Below are 19900 nucleotides of genomic sequence, written 5' to 3'. Positions count from 1 at the left end.
CAGAGGTTCTCAGACTCAGCCCTGGACCCACGGTGGCAGCAGGTTTTTATTCCAGCCACTTTTTGTTTTGAATTGGACTCCTGGGCTAATTAAGTGAACTGTCATTTCCCAGATTCTGTGTTTTGAGAATAATATAGAAATTAGAAAGCTAAGTTTGGAGAAAAAAAAGTATTAAAATGTACTAAGCAGTTATATGGGAATAATGTTTTTTAAACAACATTTTCATCTTGATTTTCAGTCTACTTTTCCAAGTGTTCTAATTGCTTAATTAATCCATTATTTACTAATTAGTAGTTCTGATACTAAAGTAGCCTTTCATGATTCAGCGTTGTTTGCCTGGGTGTCTGATCTGCTCGTTTTTAATTGTCATTATTAAGATACAATGAAGGGGAAAAAAGTACAGAGAAAGGGCAAAATACAATGAAATCAACAAAAAAACAGTTAAGCATTTAAATCTATAGCAATAAAATAATATTTCTAATGTCTTATAAATGTAAAAATTCATACTGTGGTGCTTTTCTGAATGTAGAATAACAGAAAAGAAAAAAAATACCAGCAAAATGAGAAAACAGTGTTACCAGTTGTTGTCACTGATTATGAATCTGGTTCGAACAAAACCTGAAGCCACAGGAACGACTTTGAGAGCCACTGTTTTAGACAACATAAAAATAATTTCAATAGACTATCACTGAAAAATTTAAACACCTATGATTTTTTTAAATGAAAGTACACTTTGTTTAAAGACTGAATAGTGTAGGGCGGCACAATGGCACAGTGGTAGCGCTGCTGCCTCGCAGTAAGGAGACCTGGGTTAGTTTCCCGGGTCCACCCTGCGTGGAGTTTGCATGTTCTCCCCGTGTCTCCATGGGTTTCTTCTGGGTGCTCCGGGTTTCCTCCCACAGTCCAAAGACATGCAGGTTGGGTGCATTGACGATCCTAAATTGTGCTTGGTGTGTGTGGGTGTGTGTGCCCTGTGGTGGGCTGGCGCCCTGCCCGGGGTTTGTTCCTGCCTTGCGCCCTGTGTTGGCTGGGATTGACTCCAGCAGACCCCTGTGACCCTGAGTTAGGATATAGCGGGTTGGACAATGACTGACTGAATAGTGTAACTTGTTTTTCAAATAAGATACAAAGACATAAAATTTAATCTGAATACAGTATGTACATGGCTGCTCTTGCTCTTGGTAGCTTCTAGCTCATCTATATTTTTATGCCATAGTTGCTTTACTCAAGATCTCACAAGCACACTCTACAATATGACCACAATATTAATTAGTTTTAACATGACATTCTATATTTCTTAGCTTTTAAAATATTCATTGCATTTGTTTAAAAGAAGAGAATGTTGTGTCATCAAAAACTTGCAAATGTTCTTTTTTAGGTTGTCACCTAACATCTTGTATTAATGACAAAGTTGACGTTTAACTGCAAATAGTTTTGAACTAAGATTGCATTTGATAGGTATTTTGAGAGTATTTTCCCTCTACCCTATTTTAATATTGTTAATATAATTAAATAACAGTAACTTTCCTACTTTTCTCCAGGAATTGCAGATTTCCATAAAATGTCCCCACGCCCAAAAAGTGCTGTTTTGTGTTGCTGATTCCCTCACCTAATAGCTTCATGATTAGACTTTTGAGTTGGATGGAATTGATTATTTTGTGGGTTTAAATAAACGACAAGTAGCAGGCAGTGTGACCAACTGAAAGAAGTAAGATTATGATCTACAAAATTACCCACTCAGTCCCTGCCATTGATATTATTTATGACCCTGAGTAAGTCAGTAAACCTGCAAAATAAAGTGAATAAATAAACAAAAAATTGTACATTTTCATATTTATAAAACACATCACAATTGTACTTATTATTTGAAAATGTTATATAAAGTGATGTTTGTGCATTTTAATTTTGTCCATGCCCCTTATACTTATTGAACAGGGTCCATCAGCCTTCAACAAATGAATCCGTCTCTTATTCTTGTAGTCTGTAATTAGATTTGCAAAAATCTGTCATCGAACAGTTTGTTATAAATGAATGCTGAAAAGATGCATTGATGGATGTTTCATAACAATATTTATTTCTCTCAGGATTATAAATTCTTTACAATTTGATGAGACTAAATAGGTTTACTTTTTTACGATAATTATTCCAATATGGTTTTTTCTAATTGCTTATGTTTCTGTACAAAGGAAAGCTGAAAATGTAATCATATTCATGTACAAAATCACAATATGAAGATCTCCTTGTTTTTGTGTTGCATTTGTTAAAATTTATCAAATGCACTTTGGTTCAGTGTGTTTATGTAGATGACCTCATGGTCACAACAACCTACAGCAAAATCTATATTTTCCTTACACTTTCTACACTTTATTTTTTGAATGACGAAGTATTTTTTTTCCTTATGTTGTCTATCACACCTTTTGTTGCTGAACTCTTGCCTGTTACTTGACTTTCTTAGCATTGCTTCTGTTAGCTGCTCCTTTACTTATGTCAGACCTGCTCACACTATTGCATCACTTTATTCAGCCTAAAATCTGGAATTCGAAATACCTTTTCCAATCGTTCCTGTTTAGTTCTCCTTTTTTAGCATTCACCAGATTATCACATCTGTTCTGATTCTTTTCATTCTTAAAGGCACACATATCTGCTAGGTCATGCAGATTCCTAATGTATTCTTCAGCAGACTTGTCATGTTTTTGAATCAATAACTGTTGATGAAATAATTTATGCTCATTACAATGGATATACTTTACCAAAAATGTATCATAGTTGTTTTCATCTTTTTTTACCTGAACTCAAATATCTTAAAGACATGTTTATTTATTTATTTATTGTAAAGAATGAACCCCTAGATAATATTGGTAATTTATACATAATGCCTTTAATGACTATTAAGCTGAAGTACCAATGTGATCAATGGGGGACAAATACCAAACTTGCGTGTTCATCGTTAACTCCTTTCTAGTAAGACTCTAATTGCCCCTTACACAGCTTTCAGATTCCACATCGTTACGTGCAAATCTGATAAACAGATGTTTAAAGACAACTGAATAGTTTTCTCGTGAAATTGTAGTTCAAAATTGTGAGCTTACTACTTTGTTGAGAAAAATTTAAATAGAATTAAGAATATTTAAATCTGAGAGACACATACACACATTGCCGAGTTTCTTCCCCATAATCCGTAATATTTGATTGAATGACAACATTCTCAATCCATTCAAACTCTGCGTTTCTTCGGCGTGCCGTTTTACCGTGTTAGTACAGTATTTTGCATTTTCCAGCCTCACTCTCATTGAAATTCTGTCTTACTGCAAGGCAGGGGCAGGATTGTAAATTTACATTCTGCATTATATTAACTTAAGTGCTGTCTTTTGTTTTACAATATTTCATTTACTTCTGAAGCTATTTCTGAATAAGAAAACTTTAATTGTTTTGGAATAAGAAAGCGTGACCAGCCACGTTACACGCCTTATTGCTTTAAGAACTCTACGTTGTGGACGTAAACGTAGCCTAAAATTGTTTCTCACATATATCGCTAGCTTTGTGTCAAAGTTCATATGCTTACCTTTTTACAGTTTTCAGAACGTGTTTTCAGTATTATAAAATTAAAGAGCACAGTGGTTCCCGTCTTACAGTCGAAGGTCTGGGAAAGCGGGAAATGACGATTGGCGGCTGGCAATGTGCAGGGCGTCGAAGCAACGCAGTGAATCCCACACTGGATAGCTTTGGTGTTAGGTCTGCACTTTCTCTTCCTGTAAGTGCATTTTTAGATTTTCACTGGCTGCGATTATCTAACTGTACAGTTTTTTTCTGTTTAAACGTGAAACGATTAAACTTTACTATAGTATGTCAACTGTTATTTGGTTCGTCTAACCATAATAATAATAATAATTCATAGTATACGAAATCAGGAAAGCCTTATCCATCACAAGGCAGACCCATTGGAAGCTGTTGTGGAAAAGAGGATGGTTGCAAAATCGGATGCAGTCATGAAAAATCGCCTTCAGGTGGCGCTCTCTTGGAGCACTGTTAGCCACAGTCTTATTCCACCTCTGTATTAAGAAACGCTTCTGGGGACCTTTTTCTGCCCACTACTACCAGGCAATTCAGTGCTCCCTCCTAATATACTCGTAAAGTTCTTTTTTGAAATATCTGCCCATTATTTAATTAATTAATGTATGTATGTATGTATGTATGTATGTATGTATGTATGTATGTATGTATGTATGTATGTAGAGATAGATAGATAGATAGATAGATAGATAGATAGATAGATAGATAGATAGATAGATAGATAGATAGATAGATAGATAGATACTTTATTAATCCCAAGGGGAAATTCACAATGTATGTATGTATGTATGTATGTATGTATGTATGTATTTATCGTTTGATTGACTGGCAGTATAATCTGTCCTGTGAGTCTGTATCTTTATTTTTTTACGTTTCTGCTGCATCTGAATTTCTAATTGGAATAAATAAAGTTTATCTAATCTATTCAAATAGTGTTGATTGCCTGCATAGACCTGTTTGAAATGTACTTTCAGTCAAATACAATTGAACTATTGTACTTTTCACAATATGAAGCTTCAGTTCTGTGTGCAATTGCATTTTGACTAATTTTTGAACTAGAAATAATCTCTCCACATAATTAGCAGAAATAATTTTAAAATATTTTGCATTTCCACTATTTTAGATTGTCATGTAAATTTAGGTTTGTGACAGTGAATTTTAGGTGTTCATAATTACATTTTAGATATTTTCATTTTAAGCACATTAAACATATCTGTAATTCCAATTTTGACTTGTCAGAATAAAATTTGAAATTTGTATTTTGACAAGCCTCCCATTCAAAATGTAATTACAGATATCTCTTAGTCAAAATGTAATTACTTATATATAAAAACTAGAAATCGGCCTTTACATTAATTTGTAAAATGACATGCCATAGACAAGGTGCTTGTGAACTTGGCCATGTAGTCTTTTGTCTTCATACCTAATTAACTTTATTAGGTTCTTTCTTTTGCCCCCTTCTGTCATGCCATCATAATACTGCGGGGAAAAGCTGGTATTGTTTTTCAATGTACCCAATGAAAAATGAAGCTGCTCACAGCGTAAATGTCAAAAAGTGTGTGTTTCATCACATAAAAGGTGTTGATTTCATACAGCTGTCTCTGGCTCCCTGATTTACCTTTGGGTTACAAAATTTTATATTTTAAAGTCTCCTGCAAATTAAATGTATTGTCAGTAAATTGTTTTGAAATATAAATGTGAGTGTTAAATACTGAAATATGAAACTCCAAATATAAAGTTTGAGGGTGTACCAGACATTTTTTGTATGAGAGATGACTGAGTTCTGTAATTTTGTGGGGTAAACACCTATAAGAGGGTGGGTTTAAAGAGGGTAAGTTTAAAGTAATACACAAATATGTGGGTATACATACAAAATATAAGGGTTAATAAAAGAAAGATCCTTATGAGAAAGACCTATGTGAATCAGCAAAGCATTTTCTTTCTTTATCTCAAATTCCATAAATAATGCTTAGCCTGGATATTCTGATAGAGAAACTGTACAGAATGTAGCATTAGTTAGAAAAATCAAGTAAACCTAAAATCAATAACATTTTCCCTGCCTATTTATTTACTTATCTACCAGTAAGAACCAACCCTAAGTTGGACATCACTACATTGCAGATTGCTTACAAATACATGGACATACCGTCAGTATGAGCAAACCAAATATATAAATTGGTCTCAAAAAGCAAACTATAGTTCACAGCTGAAAATTTTACAAATACAGAAAGAATGCTGCAGATCTACACTACATAGAATGACCATAGCTCAATGGGTATATACAGTATCACACAAATGAAAATTAATAAATATAAATATCTTTAAAATATAATTTATACAGACTTACCATCTTCATAATTTTTCAGATAATAGTCTGGGCCAGGACCTCCTCTGTGTTTTGCAAGATTCTTCAGATTGTGAAACTGAAGAAAATCAGTTCTCTTACCACCAAACCTAAGATATGCTGGGGCAAGACCCCTTGCCAGCGTTACTAAGCGCTTTGAGCTGCAAAAGGAGAGATGATACGGAATATTAATGCTCTGAACTGAATTTGTTTGTAAATACATCAAGACAAATCTTAAAAGCAGTGACACAGCTAATTAACTAATATTGGTTGAGCATGTTGGTAGCAATAAGCTTGAAAACTTAGTATATTTAGGTGCTAAAAAACAAAATATAAAAGCAGAAAATAGAGGCTTTATTACTGACAGTAACAGACAGAAATTAGCACCTATGCTGATCAAGGAACACTGTGTTAAACTGAAATAAGATGAAAGAACTAATCCTCTGGATTTAGAATCACAAAAATTAAATGAGATAGAATAGGGTCACTTTACGCTCTCTTGCCTCTTTAGAAAATAACAGCTTCTGATAATCTGGTAGTACATCAAAATGATTTAAAAGGAGTAAAATAAATAAATTAAATAAAAGCTGACAACAACATAAATTAGGATTGTTTGTAGCATATTGCTAAAGCTACGACATATTACAATATGGAACCAAAAAATGAGATTATGAAAACCTGAAATACTGGCTTGACATTAGTACTGTGGTAAGTTTTCATTAATGTTTTAGTCATTATTTGTACTACCATAACCCATTCATAAATGAAAACATTTTGTCACAAATTGTCTCAAGCTTATATGTGTGTATATATTTATTGTCTCCCTGATCAATGAGTGCTTCAGGAGTTCTGTTCAGATAAGTGGGATGAGGAAGGATTGGGGCATGACACAGTTGTTGATTACTTTTCCCTTTTTAAACCCTAAAATGAAGGATAATTCTTCTGAGGACCTCTGGCTCACTTCCAGTCCTGCAAAGGAAGCTCCGCTTCTTCTGGCACAACCACTATTTAAGCAAGCACTGAACAGGTAGTCTGCATTCAGAACAGGAACTTTGACAAGGACAGAGCTGCCTCCTCAAGAGCCTTTGTTGACCTTACACTCAATAAGTGGAATTCTTTATAGTCTATATGGAATTTACATTTTTGTTACTGTTTTTCCTTTGGTACCATGTCATTATATGGGGCTTCCACAATGGACCCCAGTGCTTCATCACAAACCTTTGCAATTATTTATTTTATGTAGACACTGACATGGAAAAATATATCACTATATATGTGACTACAGCCTAACAAAAGGAGATGAGTAAATGTTACAAAGCTGCAACAGAAAATTAGTTATACTCCATGATCATTCGGAAAAATCTGTTAATCAGTTTTCAACATCTGGAATGCCATGATTGAGATACAAGAACAATATAGTTAGACTAAAAACCGTGAAAGAAAAATGACTACAAGAGGCACCGAAAGAAATATATTTGTGCTTAATCCTGCCTGAGGAAATTCATTAATGGTGTGCAAATAATGATGGTGTGACTGTGCAGATCTAATCCCTTTATTATAATTGGAACAATTGTAATAATCTCTTTAAATATTTAAAGCAAGCCTGGAAAGTATTAGGAAAGCATTTATTAACTATCATCTAAAGAACAAAGAATTTACTTTTAAAAATAGTCACAAAACTTAGGGAAGAATCACCAGTCTCCAACTGAACCACAAAGAACAGCAGAACTACAATGCTCAAATTGCAAGCCAGAATAAAAGCCAGTCTTAAAAGGATAGGAAGGGAAAACATAAATAGCAATGGCTGAATTTTTATCACCAAAAGAAATACAATTTGGTATGGATAATCCTGTGTTCTAAATTGCTAGGGCTGATGTCCAGAGGACAGAGGAGGAACCTGTTTAGAAAGGAGAGCAACATCATTTGTCAGTTTAAGTTTTTGGTTTTCATGGACCTGGATAATCACTTGTAATAAAAAGAGGTTGTTAAATGTGGAGTATATTTAATGCAATATTTTTGGCACCTAAAACAAAAAAGAAAAGTCGTTTTACAGCAAAAAAGAAATAATGTATTTTTTACACTTTCTCCTCTATCTGTCCATTTTCCGTGTCACATATTTCATTATTTTGGAACTAGAAAATGCCACAGAAGCCCTGGACCCCAGACATAAACAGCACTGGATGTGTGCCAGCTCATCATATGGCAAACTCTTTCACATAGCTATTGAGGGTCCATTTAGAGATACCAGTTAGACTAAAATGTATATCTTTTTAATGTGAGAAATCTCATGTAGAAATCCATGGAACAGGCACATTCAACACAACGTGCCATTCTGGGTTTCATGCTCAGGTCTCTGGAGTTATGAAGAAGCAGCATCAAACGCACAATAAACGGTATAGTTGACATCTCAGATTTTAAAAGCCAGAGAGCTAAACATTACAAATTAAGGATATGAAGCAAGAAGGAGAAATTATTAATGTAATCCGTACATCCATTCATTTTACTGAACCAATTATGACTGGATTTGTGCAAAGTAGGAGCCTATTTCAGAAACATCAGGGGCACAAAAACAACACGTTTTTTTCTTGTATAGCCAAAAATCACAGAAAGAATAACTCAATGGGCTTTATCAGGTCCTGCGTTTTAAAAACCCACCAGCCTTGACTCTCTAAGAAGACAAGAAAAAACTCCCAAAAAAGCTTTGTAGGGAAAAAAATGGAAGAAATCTTGGGAAAGGCAGTTCAAGGAGAGACCCCATTCCAGGTATGTTGGGCATGCAATGAGTGTCAAAAATGGGGTAAATACAATACCCAAAACAGAACACAAATAATTCAGCAATTGCTGCAACATTAGCAAACCCTGATTATGATGCCAGTTCATGGCAGGGCATATTCTTGGACACTTTAACATGCACATCTTTGGAAATTAACACAAGACTGGAGTATCCAATAAAAACTATACATATACACACAGGCCACAGCTGAAACCAGGGTACTGCAAATAACTGAACCACCTTGCCACCTCATGGTGACCATACTGGCTTACCAATGTTTGAAATCCAGTCAGTGAGTCACTAAGACACACACCCTATATTGAGCATGGGGCATAGCTTCTGTCCCTGACAAATTCTTTCACTTGATATTTTCCCTGGCCCCTACCAATTTAATATTTTGCATGGCAACATTAAGTATGCAACAAGCACGTAAAAGGAGGGCTAGGTAAATAAAAACATAAGTCTGAGAAGCATCATTTTCTTTAATATTGTGCTCTTTGTTAAAATCTTTAGTCTTGTTGTTTGTTACCTGGTGTTTTGGTCTTTTGCTCTCTTTTTTGGATTCTGATTTTTGTCTAGTGTTTTTTCTGATATTTTGACTATTTCAGTACGTACTTTGATTGTTGATTCCTCTTATGGAATACTGATAAAAATAAATATTAAAAATCATTCTTACTTTCTTGCCATAGTTCTTTTCTTACATCCATGTTTTGGTCTCAGTTTTAATCAGACATGCAGTGTTTGCCAAATGTGGTGGAGCACTACTCCACCTCCCACCCTTTAAATAGTGTTCTTGTTATTTTGACTAAATTTGTTGGCAATGTGTGACACCTGGTCTGACTCTCAAATGTTGGTTTTTGAAGCCTGAATGTTCAATTCACCTTTATACTTTTTTGAAAACCTTAATTGCATAAATATATCGTAATGCTGTTTCAATGCCTCAAGTGTGCCACAGTGCTGATATACTGTATAATTGGGTCAATGCACAGTTCACCATTGGGGAAACTCCTGATTTCCTCTGTATCATTATAACTGGCAAATATTGTCTAAAAAGAGGTCCAACCAATGAGACTCAGATAAAATGGTTAACTATGAAAGATTTTAAAAAGGCAAATGTTGAAAGATTAATATATAACAGAAATTGTTTTTATTTATTTTGCTGTTCTTTATTTTTCTCTTACTATTCCTTCCTTATGGTTGACTACATTCCATGTATGAACTGAATGACCATCTTTTTTGAGAATGTTGCATGTAATGTCTTTAATTGCAAAGAAGAGACAAAGCTGTCAATGCAAATCCAGACAGGAATGATGAAAACAACATGCAAGAAACAAAAACACAAAAAGTCTGACAGAAAACATGCTAAGGTATCTGGTTCACTAAGTAAAAAAAGAAAGAAAAAATCCAAAAAGACACTAGACATTAGATCATTACTCAACTGTACATGAACACGGTGTAAGAGCACTGAAAATGTGTCAGTACTCTGTGGCGGGATTTTTATTTCTTCTTCGTCTCTCAGAATTTCTCCTTAGTGTATCATTGTTGACTACAGTGAAAGATGGGCAAGGCCAGAGGCAAGCGGGACATGAAAGGAGAGGCTAGGGAGGAGCATTGGCCTCATTCTAACAACTACAAAGGAGAAATCTACTGTGTATATATTCTCTGTACTGTAGCAACATTTTTTTTTGCTTGTTGCACTGCTTTTCCTTTTCTTACCATAAAGTTTTAGTGATAATTTCAGAGTTTAGCTGAATTACTAACCGATTGGCAGCAGTGTTGTCTAACAGACAGAAAAGAAGCATTAGCAAGAAAAATATGAAAAGGGCAATAAAAAAGAAAGGAAGGTTGTAAAAAGCTGAACAAAAACATTTAAAAATCTCTAATGTATATATTTCAAGGTTCTTTTGTGAATGCAGTGGAGAAGTTTAATTTTTACATATAGTATACTGTGGTGGACTAGCTTCATAAACGGTTGTCTCTCTCATTTAACCCATCACACTCCCATACTCACACTCACACAGATCCAGTTTGGAAGAGCCAGTTACACTAACCTGCATCCACATGGACACAAGGAGAAACATAGAGGACTCAACCCCAGGATTCTGGATCTGAAAGGCTATATAGCACTACCTACTGCATCAGTGCACAAGGCAAATTAAAAAGTTAATTAAAAAAAGCTTTTCTTAGCTAGACCACTACTTTTATTATAGATTTACATAAAGCCAGAGTGTTTGCTGGGAGTAGCAAGTGCAAGACTGATAGCAGTGTCATATGGAACACGCACCACCTCATCTCAAAGCATATTTATACACAGCGATGTGCACTCTCATTCATATTAGGCCAATTTAGAAATATCAGTTAAACTATTACATATTTCTTTGTGGTGTAAGAGGAAACTGAGGAATCCACAGACACAGAGGATGTGCACACTCTGCACAGACAGTAAGTGTGTGTTGAGATTTTATCTCAGATCCTTTGAGGTATAAAACACCAATTGTAGAAATGAACCAAAGCACCACTCAAAAACAAAGATGAATGCGTTGTTTGTCATTAATTGTAAGACATTAAACTGCATTCATCCTTATCAGCATCCTTACAAAAAGGCTAAAACTTTTTTTTTTTAATATTGTGTGTCACAAGCCACTTTTAAGATAAACATGTATTGTGTTCTCTGTGTTCAAATGGAACTCATTCCATTACTGGAGCACACTATTTCCTGTATGCGTTTTCAAAAATCAGACTTATATTTTGAGTATTTATTATTTCTGAGGCCTTATTTAGAGTTCATTCCTGCCTCTCATCTGGTGCTGCTGGAAAGCCCCCTGAATTAGATCAAGTATGTCCGGAATGAATTAAGGGATCTTAATGTTTAATAGCAATGTTGTTTTCAAACATAAATTATAGTAAAAATCAAGAAGAACAATAAATTAAGAGTACTCAAATCAATAATTTCCTGCACCTGTACATAGAGACTTAAACTGCTGAAACAACGAGTTTGATGTGATTGCATACATAACGCAATCTTACAAAAAGAATCAGATTTTTATTAGAAGAATTCTGTATAAAAATTTGTTTATATATTGTATCCTTTCTTACTGCACTAATATTAATTAAAACAGCACAGAAAATAGGAAAAGTAAAAATCCTTCAATTGCTTTCTTTTAAATCTTTTTTTATTTATGGATTTTTTACATTTTGACAGTAATCAGAGTAGACAGAGGTATTAGTTGAGTGTTGTAAAACTTTGACTAATAAAGTACTTCACAGTTAAATATATTGACCCATACTGAAGTCGTTTTATAGATTTTCAGAAAGAATCTCATAAAGATTCACACAGAGTGTAATTCGTGTACAGGGCAGAACAAGTCATGCACCACCCATGGTGAGCAGAGACTCGAAATCCCAGAGCCGGCACTTCTGCTATCCAACGTAAGTTTTCTTCTTACTATAACCTCCGGTGTAATAAGTGAAACGCCCTGAGCAATTCATTGTCTATTGTTTAGGGTATTTAATAAGAGGTTTCATTCGAAAATGCCGCATAGTGGAGCGGTGGAAATACCTCTTACCCTTCCTAAGTAGCCTAATCTCAGACTAGTCGAAGAGATGCACGTTCTCTACGCTTTTTCGACCCTTTTTTTCATTTGAACTTAATTCTGCATTCACAAAACATGTAAGTTAGCAGGAGGCAGTGTGACTGACTGTGTACTGCTACTGGCCAAGTTGATGGACTTGCGCCTTTTGGGTTACTTCCTGCCTTGCGCCTGTGTATTAAGTTGGTTCAATAACACATGGAAAAAGACATTTTCGTTGAAATGTCACGCACGACCAAAAAGGGCTACGTTGATGAAGGTTTTACATAAAATAATGGCTTTTTTAAAATGATTATGTTTAATTATCATTACATTATTTTAAATGAAACAGTAAAACAATTAAAGAAGACTGGTTAATTATCATAATGTTTTTTGTTATTACTATTAATGCATATTTGGCAGACGTCGTTAACAAAAACGTTAATGTTTTGAGCCTTATGCTCAAGTTTGCTGTCAGAGGCCTTATTTAGAATAAAGATTGATTGGCTGATTGATTGATTGAATGGTTAGTTGATTGACGTTTGCCAAATGGCAAAGATAGTGGCATCTCTTGTAAGAATAATTTTAACGATTATTTAAAGTGAATTTGTGTTGCAGCAAATTATTCTGCTTTAGGTTAATCTTTAGTGCAAACATTTTTAGGGCTATCTCAGATATTAAAATGTCGACATCTTTCTCTTCCATTGTGTTATAAACTGGCAGATAGATATTCTCAATAAGCAGCCCTTGTGTCACTTTGATTATTACCATTAGGTGATGTGGAAGCCAAACCAAAAAGTACAAGATGAAAATACTAACCGATCTAACCCTAATTTTTCGCAACATTTCAATGATACGAAATTCTAGCTTAAAACACATGATTTACATGCAGGATCCACAATGATTCTTATGCATATTTGTATATTAAATTATATTAATTAAGTGAGTTAAATTGCAGGACGGAAAAGAAAACTTTTTACATGTGCTTGTAAGTCACTGGACTACGCTTTGTATATCTGGTTGATATGTATATTCAGTCTGATTCTGTAAATGTCTTTGCAGCATATACTGTATATATTCACATAAAACATTCCAGCGTTTTTGCTATTTTATGAAAAGAAGGGTAAAAACGAACCCCCAACCATAAGAATGGCTATAGTCAAGCACATTTCATTAGAAAATTTATGAAATACTTCTTATATTTTACCCTCATTTTATGGTCTTTGTAGCTCATAACCAGTGCAAAGAAGCATTTTAACGTTACTGTAAAATACTTACGTATTTTAAATTCTGTAGTTTACTTCTCTCTTTCTTAAGTGTATTTAATGGTTTTCAAAAATACACAGTTTAAGAATTTGAAGTTAGCATGGAGCGATTTGTGCATTTCAGTATTCACCTTACTAATATATTATGTCATAGTTTTCTAAGCTTTGTAGCTCAAGGTGCAATGCCATATTTAAGTGTTACTGTCGAAATGCTGTATCTGAAGTTTGTAAATGCTATAGTTTATATCTGCTTCAGTTAAATAATTACCTACATAAACTCATTAAAGGCCAGAGCCGATTTGGCTTTAGAAAGAATGCTTATCACACTTTGCAGGTGTTTTTAGAACAGGAACGTTATTCGTTTGAAATAACATAAATGATCTTGAGTCTATTAACTTTTTTTAATATTTCAAGGCAGTGAATTTGCTTGATTGGTTTTTACAGTACACATTTCCTTCACGTTCTGAAATACATTTAAAACAGATTTATTTCATATACCGTTTGTGAATTTGTTTACTTGTTCTTTGATAAATTATTGCAGACTCAAGGGAGATAACATTTTAAAATGTTTTATTAGGGTAATGTAAATTGAAGTAAAAATGAAGGGACTTAAAAGAGTAAATTAATTACCTGCTGCCGATGACCTTCATCAGACCTTGATCGGTCACACACTTTACATAAAGAAGGGATAAATAAACTCGAAGTTTATTAATAATGCCAAATTAACTACAGAACAAGTCTTTTTTTTTTCTTTTTTAGGAATATCTTTATCACTGGCTTACTTTTTTTAGAAATACTTTTAATCCGTTTTCCAGTTAAGATATAGTCACTTTTTAATCCTAATTTTCTTCATAAATCGTTGATGTGCTTTGCTTGCCTTGGTCTCATAACTTAAATTGGCCTTCATTGCACATATGAGGTCAAATCAAAATGGCACTTAGGCAAGACTGCTTAATTTTACCGGACACGAACTGTCCAGTATGACTACTGAAGTCCACCAACTTCTGAATTAAACACTTTATTGATTTGTTCGTAAAACTGAACGCTGGCTGTTTTGTCTTCCTGTAAGATGTATTAATTACCAGACTGAGAACCTGATAATAGAGCGTAAAACGTTACACTGTCAACGTTTTGTAAGTCGTTTTCTTCATGCAGAAAGAGCAAATTGATAACAGGTTTTGGGGCACAGCATCGGTCCCTTAAGTCTAATTGGATAAATTACTGAAGAGCTGTTGGAGCACTTGGGCTATGATTGATGTTTTAAAACCCCGTTGTCAAGAGATCTGAAACAATACCGAAACATATGTCATGATTAAAACTGTAGGCACTTCGCAAATACTAGGCAATATTATTTTCCGATAATCCCGAGGCTAATTTTAAATTCTTTTCTGTGTTGTGCAATACGTGTATACTGCCACGTATTTATAAGACTTAAAGATAATACAAGCACAAGTATAAGCACAGCTGTCCACAGTATGTGTGTTTATAGTTTATTTACATGTACTTCTCACTAAATATTAGGTTGGAACTCGGGGAGCAAGCTACAGACGAAGGTTACGTGTTGCGATGTACTTTACTTAACAAGGAACACATTGCAATGCTATAACGAGAAGCGTGTACTTTCTGCGACTTTTCCCCCATGTTAAAGTCAAGTAAAATCTTTGAATTTTCATGAGAGTGTGAAGAAGAGCCAGGGAGGTATAGTGGGTTTTTATTCTTGTTGTATATGCTTACCTTAAAAAGTCGAGCCACCCGTCGTGAATGACAGAAGGGTCCAGCTGCAGAGAAAGGAAGTTCTCATTTAGAGTCTTTTTCGGACTTCTGGTGTTCACGTCAAGAAGAATAAGTGTCCTCTCTGTAAATCCTTGCACTTTTCCTTCTCTCAGAGGTCTTCTAGAATTTGCTGCTGAAAATCCCCGAAGCTGCACCATCAAAGCAATGGATGCCAGCCATAGTGCAGACCCAATTATGGGGTAGATACGGTGATAGAGCATAGTTTTCTTACAACTATTTGAAGTCTTAATGAAACATACACGGAGAAGCAAATATACAAATTGTTTCTTCTTTGGATCAATTTCTGTCTATGTGTCTGTAGAGATCTCTTATTCAATCTCTCTCTCTCCCTCTTTTCCCCTAATGTTTTGGAGCTGGTGGATACAATTCACGCCCCTAGCCAGCCTTCTCAGGAATTGGTGCCAAAAGCAGATATTTCCCAGCGCCGCCCCTTTAAGAAAAATTGAGCTCTAAGAACTGCTTACTTGTACAAGGTAAAGTGTCTGTGGATTAACCTATGTACACTTATATCACAACTACTTCTCCACTTTCCCATAGAAAAAGAGCGGAGCGGATGCAACTCAGCAGTGATTCGGATCGGGTCACGTTAAATCCGGGCAAGATAATTATTAGATTGGGATAAAGACAGTGCTTGCCATAAATAACAAACAGAAAATAAATAATAAAACAAAATATAGAAAAGTTATGCTTTGAAAAGTTTAAAGATTACCAAGACTTTAACGTGCTGCTGCTAATACACATACTTCATGTTGCCTGCCTGCTTGTTCCAAAATAGGGTCCAGAACCTATGTGATGCATCATCGGAAGAAAGGTATAGGTCAATCGCAGGGAACATTCATGCATACACAAGCACGAAGGTGCTATAGAGAAAAGATGAAAACTCCTTTGTATACCGTATGTGCTCAGGCCACAGCACCACCCCTGTTGCCCACGGTATCGGTAATTATAATGCTAACATTTAGAAAATTGAGGATGTGAATGTGAATAGACTGGCGAGTTTTTTTCTTTCTGTACAAGGACCAAATATTCAAGTGAATTTGCCTATATTAACTAAATGTATGTACCACCTTGGAAGATGTTTTAAATTTTTTTTTTTAACTACGGTAAAGGTATTGTATCACTAGTTCATTTTCCTGCGACGTCTTATTAATAATAACAACAACAACAACAACAACAATAATAATAATAATAATAATAATAATAATAAAAATAATAATAATAATAATAAATGTTATTTATTTAGCGCTTTTTTGTACGCAAAGCAGAAACCATAAGCCACTTTCTCATTAAAGTGATACTTAACCTCTTATTATCTGAGAACATGGACAAGGTTTTTCAACTACAACGCAGTTGTACTTTCTTTTCATCATAATTCATTTTATATTATTTTATATATATTTATATGCATATTTGTTATTCATTGATAGGTTGGTGTTTTGTCGAAAACTATAGGAAGTAACTTTAAAAACAACTTAAAGTGCAGTTTTGCATCCATCGGTCTTTTTCTTTTCATGAGGTTATTTTGCTGTATTGATTTTTCAATCGCTAAATTATTACTTTAAAAAAGAAAATCATTTGATTTTTATCTATTAAATATTTATTTTTTGCTTATCTTTTGCATATACCTTTTCAGTTAAGTGTGTGTATGTGTGTGTGTTCATCCTGCCATGGAGTGACGTCCAGCATGTCCAGGGACTCCACGCAACCCTGTTCAGGACAAGCGGGTTTGGAAAATGGATGGATAGATGGATTCTGTTATTTAAATGCTTTTCTACCCGTTGAACTGGTGTTCCATTTATAAATTCGCTTGCTCTGCATCCATCCTTCCCGGAGCAAGTAGGTTTACCGAATCGTAAATACAAAAAAAAAAAAAAAAAAAAAGAACACCTTTAGTCAACTGACAGACGCAATCAAGAGTACAGTGGAACAGCATTGCGCAGCAGGTGTTTTTTGTCTTTACAGCGATTATGCACTCAGTTTTACAACCTGGACGCCTTATATGTGAATTCTGGATGTTATCTGTTCACATAACATTGACCCGTGAAATCTAGTTTGTTGTATTAGTCTGACAACACACATTTAGCTGTTAATCTGGCAGGGGAATATTAGTTGTTTGCGTTTTTTGTAGAGAATTGATATCTGACTCATGACTGGTTTTATTGCCTTTACTCACCAAGATAGAATGTCGTTGCCCTCGACCCTTAAATTGCATTTGCAAATAAAGGTATGGATGGTTGTATACAGTAAGCAGAAGAAAGACTAAAAAATAGATTGATTAAACGTATAACGGAAAACACAATGTTTTAAAGGAGCATTTCTTTCTTTCTTTCTTTCTTTCTTTCTTTCTTTCTTTCTTTCTTTCTTTCTTTCTTTCTTTCTTTCTTTCTTAGTAGTATTGTCCTATTTGAAACCTCTATAAGCACACGTTATTTAAGATTGGTACTTTGGTATAGAAAGGTAGTATTTGCCGATGTTCATAGCCTTTTCTAAGTCGAAGATATACTTGCAAGCAAGGCTGCGACTTTAAACAAGTGTCAGTAAGCGCAGGTGCACGCCTCTGAGTGTGCGGTGTGATGGATTGTCCAGACTTACTTGTTTCTCCATGAGTTTCGCCCATTGTATGGGGAAAACCTCTTTAGAGACACCAAATCGTCGAGCACCACAATCCAATCGTTGACATTAAAAAGGGTCAAATCTAAAAATTAAAAGTAGTTGATCATTGATAATGTTTCTTTTTTACGACCGATTTCAGCGTGTCACCAAAAGGATGTATATCTAAAAGAGCAAAAAAAAAAAAAAATCTGCTTTAAATTTGACCATACTGTTTTGTTTACAACAGAATTCCCCAGTTTTACGTATTGTGAAACAGTCTGTTTATACAGAAAAGTAGCATTTATTACTCATTCAACAAAACCTTCAAGAAAATCTTGTTGAATTTCCTTGTTATTTCTAAGACAGGATGAGGATATAGGGAAGGAGTAATAATGGTATACTATATTTAATGTCACTGCTTTTATAGCATGTTTCGAGCATAGTATTTGTCTGTCTTTATCGAATTGTTCAAATACCCTAATTTAATTATTTTAAATACAATTCAAGTCTCAATGAACGTCAAGCCAAGTCAATGAACGAATGAAATCAAGACAGAGTCCCTTGTAAAAACTTTTTCATTAAAAAAAAATCAACGTACTAGGTTAATCACTTAATGGTTCTTAATCATCAATGACACTTTTTGTAAAGGTCTAGACTGATAACTTGTAGATAGTAAGTTCATAACATCTGGCATATCTCAAAGAGCACAGATCCCGTCCACTGAAGACAGCCAGTAGTAAAGGGTTTATAATGCGTGGTGTTATGAATTTTGCATGAAATAGTTGCTGAGCACACGAACTTACACTTTGTATACATTAATTTCTGTAGCGTTTGTGTACTATCTATCTATCTATCTATCTATCTATCTATCTATCTATCTATCTATCTATCTATCTATCTGTCTGTCTGTCTGTCTGTCTGTCTGTCTGTCTGTCTGTCTGTCTGTCTGTCTGTGCATACACCTTCTCTCGTAATATACAAATGGTTAATAGAAGCCATTCCAACTAAATTTTAGTCGAATCTCTGCGATAATTCAGTGGCTTAAGTTATGCAACATCAAAAGTCAGCAGGTAACACTATTTTTATTGACACTTTTAAGAAATAAACTAATTAAAAGATAATTCAAACTAAGTATATTAGAAGGTAAAGAAATACATCTGACATAGTTTCACCTGGGTTAATATAATTCTGAAGGAGTGAAATATTGTTTGCATACAATATAAAGTAGGATCATTTTTTTGTAATTTTGTAATTTTGTAATTACTAATATAAAAATTGATTTGATATAATTAAAAACAAATTTACATAAGCTTGTTGCCAGAAGACAGGTTAAAAGCGTGTATATTGATTTGCAAATGACAAACACAATACAAATAAAAATCAAAAGCATTTAACATTCACCTGCATCTTGCATACAAAGATATGTAAATTTATGGTAAATGACAATAAAACATACGTTTAAAAACTGTTTGTAGAAATAAAATGTAGTAATTTTGTGTCCTCAAGTGGTATCACTTAATCATTAGATTGCAAATCCACTTGACTTACATTTTTATTTAAAATACGAATTAAATTATAATAAAACATTATTCGTAATAGAAGTAGATAATCGAATTGGAAAAAAACAGCACAATACAATTGATTTGGAAAACGACAATTTTATTTAAAAAGAATAAAGTGCTGAAAATAAACTTTGTATGAATGGATAGACAAAATTAAACAATTGCAGGGAATGAAACTGAATCATTTGGTCTATCACGAAAGACAATTTATAAGTGTATATATTATTGTTTTTATTTCATAATATTGCATTTATAAAGGAAACTCGCATGTAGCATCTAAATGCTTATTAAAATAGAGATAAACATTTTCACTAAGCGAGTTATGAAATGCGATGTTAAACGAAGTACACAACATTTAATTTACAAGTACTTACTGTCTAGCAAATAAAAAATATGCTTGTGGAAACGTATTTATTTATTTTCTTAAGGTT

General features: G+C 34.1%; 1 protein-coding gene across 1 annotated transcript in view; it reads right to left on the bottom strand.

Annotated features, from left to right (window-relative positions):
* The window catches only part of hpse2 (heparanase 2), a 306556-nt gene extending 290919 nt beyond the window's left edge, over positions 1-15637 (bottom strand). Inside the window, exons 1-2 of the mRNA XM_028795686.2 lie at positions 15256-15637; positions 5918-6075 (exon numbers count right to left, since the gene is read on the bottom strand). Coding sequence (XP_028651519.1) covers positions 5918-6075; positions 15256-15515 — 418 coding nt within the window. The 5' untranslated portion in view covers positions 15516-15637. The remainder of the gene's footprint in view (positions 1-5917; positions 6076-15255) is intronic.
* Positions 15638-19900: the final 4263 nt, after the last annotated feature.

This window comes from Erpetoichthys calabaricus, chromosome 2, assembly GCF_900747795.2.
Source record: "Erpetoichthys calabaricus chromosome 2, fErpCal1.3, whole genome shotgun sequence".
Lineage (NCBI taxonomy): Eukaryota > Metazoa > Chordata > Cladistia > Polypteriformes > Polypteridae > Erpetoichthys > Erpetoichthys calabaricus.
Note: the sequence above shows the minus strand (reverse complement) of the source record. Positions and strands in the feature narration are given on the sequence as shown.